Raw genomic sequence first — 4,284 nt, forward strand, 5'->3', positions numbered from 1 at the left:
TTGTGGAGTTGATGCAGTGCGTAGCAGAATCAGGAGTCGATCACCGAATCAGAAAGAGAATTTGCTGACTAAGATACCGAGGCCTGCGTTTAACGCAGTTTCCTTGAAATAGATTCGTCCCACCTCTGGCTGTGCTTCGAGATTCACTCAGGTCGTTTATTTCCTAGGATACAACGGTAAAACCATGCACGCAACCAAGCACTGGTTGTTTGTGGCAAACTGAGAATACACCCGAATGCTATTATGAGTGGTTCAGCTGAATGGATGCATGACTGAGAGAAAAGAATTGGGGAATGAAGGTGGAGCAATTCTTTTTCTTTTTCTTTCGCTCTCTCTCTATATCCTTTGCTCAAGATCCAACCTCCTTATATAGGAGCTCTCACCTTGCCTATAATAAATTAAATGACCAAATTATGTTCATTTAATATTGGGTTGAATGTCGTCATTAATGGGTTTAATATCTTCATTAATGTTGAGATGTTATGGAATCATTATTAATGGGTTTAAGATGCCATTAATGACCCCATTAATTTCATATTAATGCTTCCATTATACTCTTGAGCAGATTGCAAAAAGAGATTCAAGTGATAAAATGTTGGTTCATTCATTTGGGCAAATGTTACCTCGATTGGTCTAATATTCAATGTGCGTAGGTTGTGCTCGCATACAAGTCAACTTTGATTCAGCACAATTTGGGCCCTAGATTTGCACTCACCCCTACGCACTCACGCGTAAAAGAGTCTCTCCATGCATATGTTTACAACATCAATGCATGTGACATAATTTAAACCAACAATAAAATCAAGAGACTTCTAATGTGGGACTAACAATCCGTGCACAATAGAGTCTCTTTGTCTCCACCTCTTTATTCTATTCACATTTCCAACACCATTCGAGCCTCAGTTTGAAAAAAAATTATTTGAATTCATTTGATTAAGTTAATGAGTCGAGCTCGAGCTTAATTTCGAGCCCAAAAACATTATTCAGTCAAGTTCGAGCTTAATAATATTTGGTTCGTGAGCTCACGAATGTGTTCGTTAAAAGGCTCGCGCGCGCGCGTGTGTGTATCCTGCTTACTCTGTTGTACTCTATTCAAAGTTCGGATAAGGTAAAATCGTCTTTCTAGTGGCTGACATGGTCATCTCGTGCTCCTTGACATGAGCGTGTTATGTTATATCTTTTGATGAACTCTAGATTTGATCCTTTAACATTTTCTTTTATTTATTTAAAATTTTTAGGATTAGTTTTTCTTTTCTAAAAATTAATTTAGATTTGATCTCCTTTTTTAAGGATGAGTTTCTTAGGGCTCTTGTAAAAATATGTTGAATTTAGTTTTAGTTTTAATAAATATTTATTTTCTTTTAAACTTAGAGGCAACTCCTCTTTATTTATGAATTATCTTTTTATATCTTTTTCTACAAACCTCTAATTTAAACGTCTCATCTGGAGATTTCTTCCCTGCGTCAGTTGGTATTAGAACCTTAGATACATGAATGACCATCGTGGTCGAGGTCACATATTTCGATTGAGGAAGTCTCGCATCAGGATTGAAGTGTACCATATGAGCTCATCGAAAATCTACAAAGACAAGTCATAGACTTATCCCAGCGTCTAGCAGAGCAAAATCTTGAAGAACGTGAGGTACATAATCGAGGTTGTGACAGATAGGTTCTGACTGACGAAGCCTCACACTTATCGTAGTGCCTGAAATCTTAAAGGTCGTAAGTTCTTTAATTTTAATTTGGATAAATTTTTTCTTGAAAAAGATATGGACGATAAGATCAAAATAGTCAGCGATCCAATTTACGACGAAGCTAGTGAGCCAATATATGATGAGATACTTTATGATGATCATTGTTAGATTTTAGTCATTAATGAGATTCCAGATGACAGATTATCTGAGAATGCTATCCATGTTTCATCAGAAGTACAACAGTCGCCTAGAAATTTGACCAAGTTAATGTATTTTTCTCCTGTTTTACTACTTGTGAGATAACTTTTGATTTACCAACACCCAAGATCTTTTGATCTTGAAAAAAGATAGATCTGCTACCTTAGCGGCCCCCCTAGTGCCGACCCCACGGATATGGAGGGAGGTTCATGCATGTACACAGGCCATAGGCGCATGGTGGGGTAAACCCCAGGTCGTCAGTATCTTTTGATCTTGAAGATACTATGCGTCTGATGTAGGAACATCCGATACAACTATCAATTTATGTCCTTCGATAAAGCTATGTTCCCCTTTGAATAGTGACGAAAAGAAAACGAGACTACCAGCTTCCCCTTTGGGTCTTGAGAAAGAACAATTGAGACTATTGACAAAGAAGATAATCAACCCATGATCTCCTTACTCGGTTGCGCTCTATACAAAGTCTAGATGAGGCGGAATTGTCTTTCTAGTGACCCACACGACCAACCTGTGTCCCTTGATATGTGCGTGTTATGTTATGCCTTTGATAAATTCTAGATTTGATCTTTTAACTTTTTATTTTATTTACTTAGAATTTTAAAAATTAATCTTCTTTTCTAAAAATTAGTTTAGATTTTATCCTATTTTTTAGGATGAGTTTTCTGTTAATTTTTCTAGTAGCTGTTGCGATTTTTTTTTAAAATTATTTAAATAAAGGTTAAGGTTCTTGTAAAAATATATAAACTTCTAATTCAAACGTGGCACCCAAAGATTTCTTCCCCTGGTTAAGGAGGGCTTGAAGAAGTGCCCCTAGTTTGTGGGTTTATGAGGTTTAGATGATGATGATGGATGTGTTCAATTGCCATTCAATCAATTAGAAACAAAATGATCGAGCAGTTAGCTACACAATAACTAAATTTGTCCAAGCAATTAATTCGTCATTAATTAATGATTTTTAAGTGAGCAAAATAGAACAATCGAAACCGTAATTAAAAAATCCTTGGAGCTTATTTACGTGAAATAGTGCATAAAATCATTTTGGATTTAGTGTGATCAAATGTTCAAGTGACAAGAGACTTCAAGTATTTGCAATCTGAATAAATTATTCATTCTCCATGATCTTAGCTATTCATTTCATACTAGGATTAAGAATATATAATTGTTCCGTTGAATCGCTGTAAAAAAGCAATTGTAATAAATTGACTAAAAATTATACATCTAATGAAATTCTATATGTAAACAATCGAATTAATTTTTTACTATAATTCAAAAAGAAAAAGTAAAACCATTTTCATGAAACTCAAGCTAAAGTACTGAAACTGATAAACTCTGAGAGGCACATACATGCATCGACTAACCTACTGCAAATTTTTATACGGTGCGAATTAAACATCAAATTGTAGCAAAATTAACACTATTATTATTATTATTATTATAAAGCGAAATTAACAGCTGCGACTCCTCGCATATTATGTATCTGCGGGTTTCTCGTTCAGATCGAAGCACCGCTCGCAGCCGGGGCTCATCGTTCTCCACTTCCCCGCGCCCTCATCTTTCTCCGCTCTCTCCCTCCGATCCCCGCTGCTCTCCGCCGCTCCCGGATGCTCGAAGTCCTCTGGCACGAATGCCGGCTGCCACATCGGCGGCGCCCCACCGTCGCCCCGCCCCTTGGACCCGGCGACTCCGTGATCCGCCGCCCGAGCCCTAGCCCCGCCCAAGTGCCTCGCCGCCTCCCGGATCCGCCGCAGGATGGCGAAGAACTCCTCCACCTCCTCGTCCGTGGGTTCCTCATCGACGCGCCGGCGCGTCCGCCGTTCCTCCTCGGCCGCGGTGCCGTCGCTCTCTCGCTTCCTGGGGTTCGGATCCATCCCCATCGCAACCGCCTCAGCTCGCGGCCTTCCATGATATGGAAGACGCAGGTGGCAAAAGCAGAAAGGGCCGTGCCGTAACGCCACCGCCTTTCCTCACCGACCGACTTGGACACTTCATTTCTGACGCACGGCGCACGACGTCACAAACGGCGCGTGTCGCCAGAACGGCTCTAGCGTCAGGACGTTTCGAGTTGATGACGTGGCCCCGACCATGGGCAGGTGAACCGAACGCGTACAATTTCCGGATTATAAATGGCACGTGTGCTGACGTGATCGGAGCGAATTAGAAAATTTAATCTTAAAAACATTATTTTTAATTCGGTAATTACTCCACCATAGATGATGTTTCGGAATAATCAAATCACGATTACCCTTTGTATTTAAAATACTATTCATCAGTACAGTGAAATTAGGGATGATAATGGGGCAGAGCAGGGATAGATTTGTCATTCCCATCTTCGTCCCGTTCTTATTTTTTCAGATTCGGGGATTCTCCGAATCCGA

The 4,284-nt window shown here is 39.8% G+C and overlaps 1 protein-coding gene across 1 annotated transcript; it reads right to left on the minus strand.

The window, feature by feature from the left end:
• Positions 1–3,378: 3,378 nt before the first annotated feature.
• LOC121995114 (protein NEGATIVE REGULATOR OF RESISTANCE-like) lies at positions 3,379–3,783 on the minus strand. Its single transcript, XM_042548941.1, has one exon. It carries the CDS (start codon positions 3,781–3,783, stop codon positions 3,379–3,381), a length of 405 nt encoding a protein of 134 aa, XP_042404875.1.
• Between the last annotated feature and the right edge of the window lie 501 nt (positions 3,784–4,284).

Source organism: Zingiber officinale, chromosome 6A, assembly GCF_018446385.1.
Source record: "Zingiber officinale cultivar Zhangliang chromosome 6A, Zo_v1.1, whole genome shotgun sequence".
Lineage (NCBI taxonomy): Eukaryota > Viridiplantae > Streptophyta > Magnoliopsida > Zingiberales > Zingiberaceae > Zingiber > Zingiber officinale.

Coding starts and splice junctions, on each gene's coding strand:
- LOC121995114 (XM_042548941.1), bottom strand. CDS start 3,783: ATGGGGATGGATCCGAACCCCAGGAAGCGAGAGAGCGACGGCACCGCG.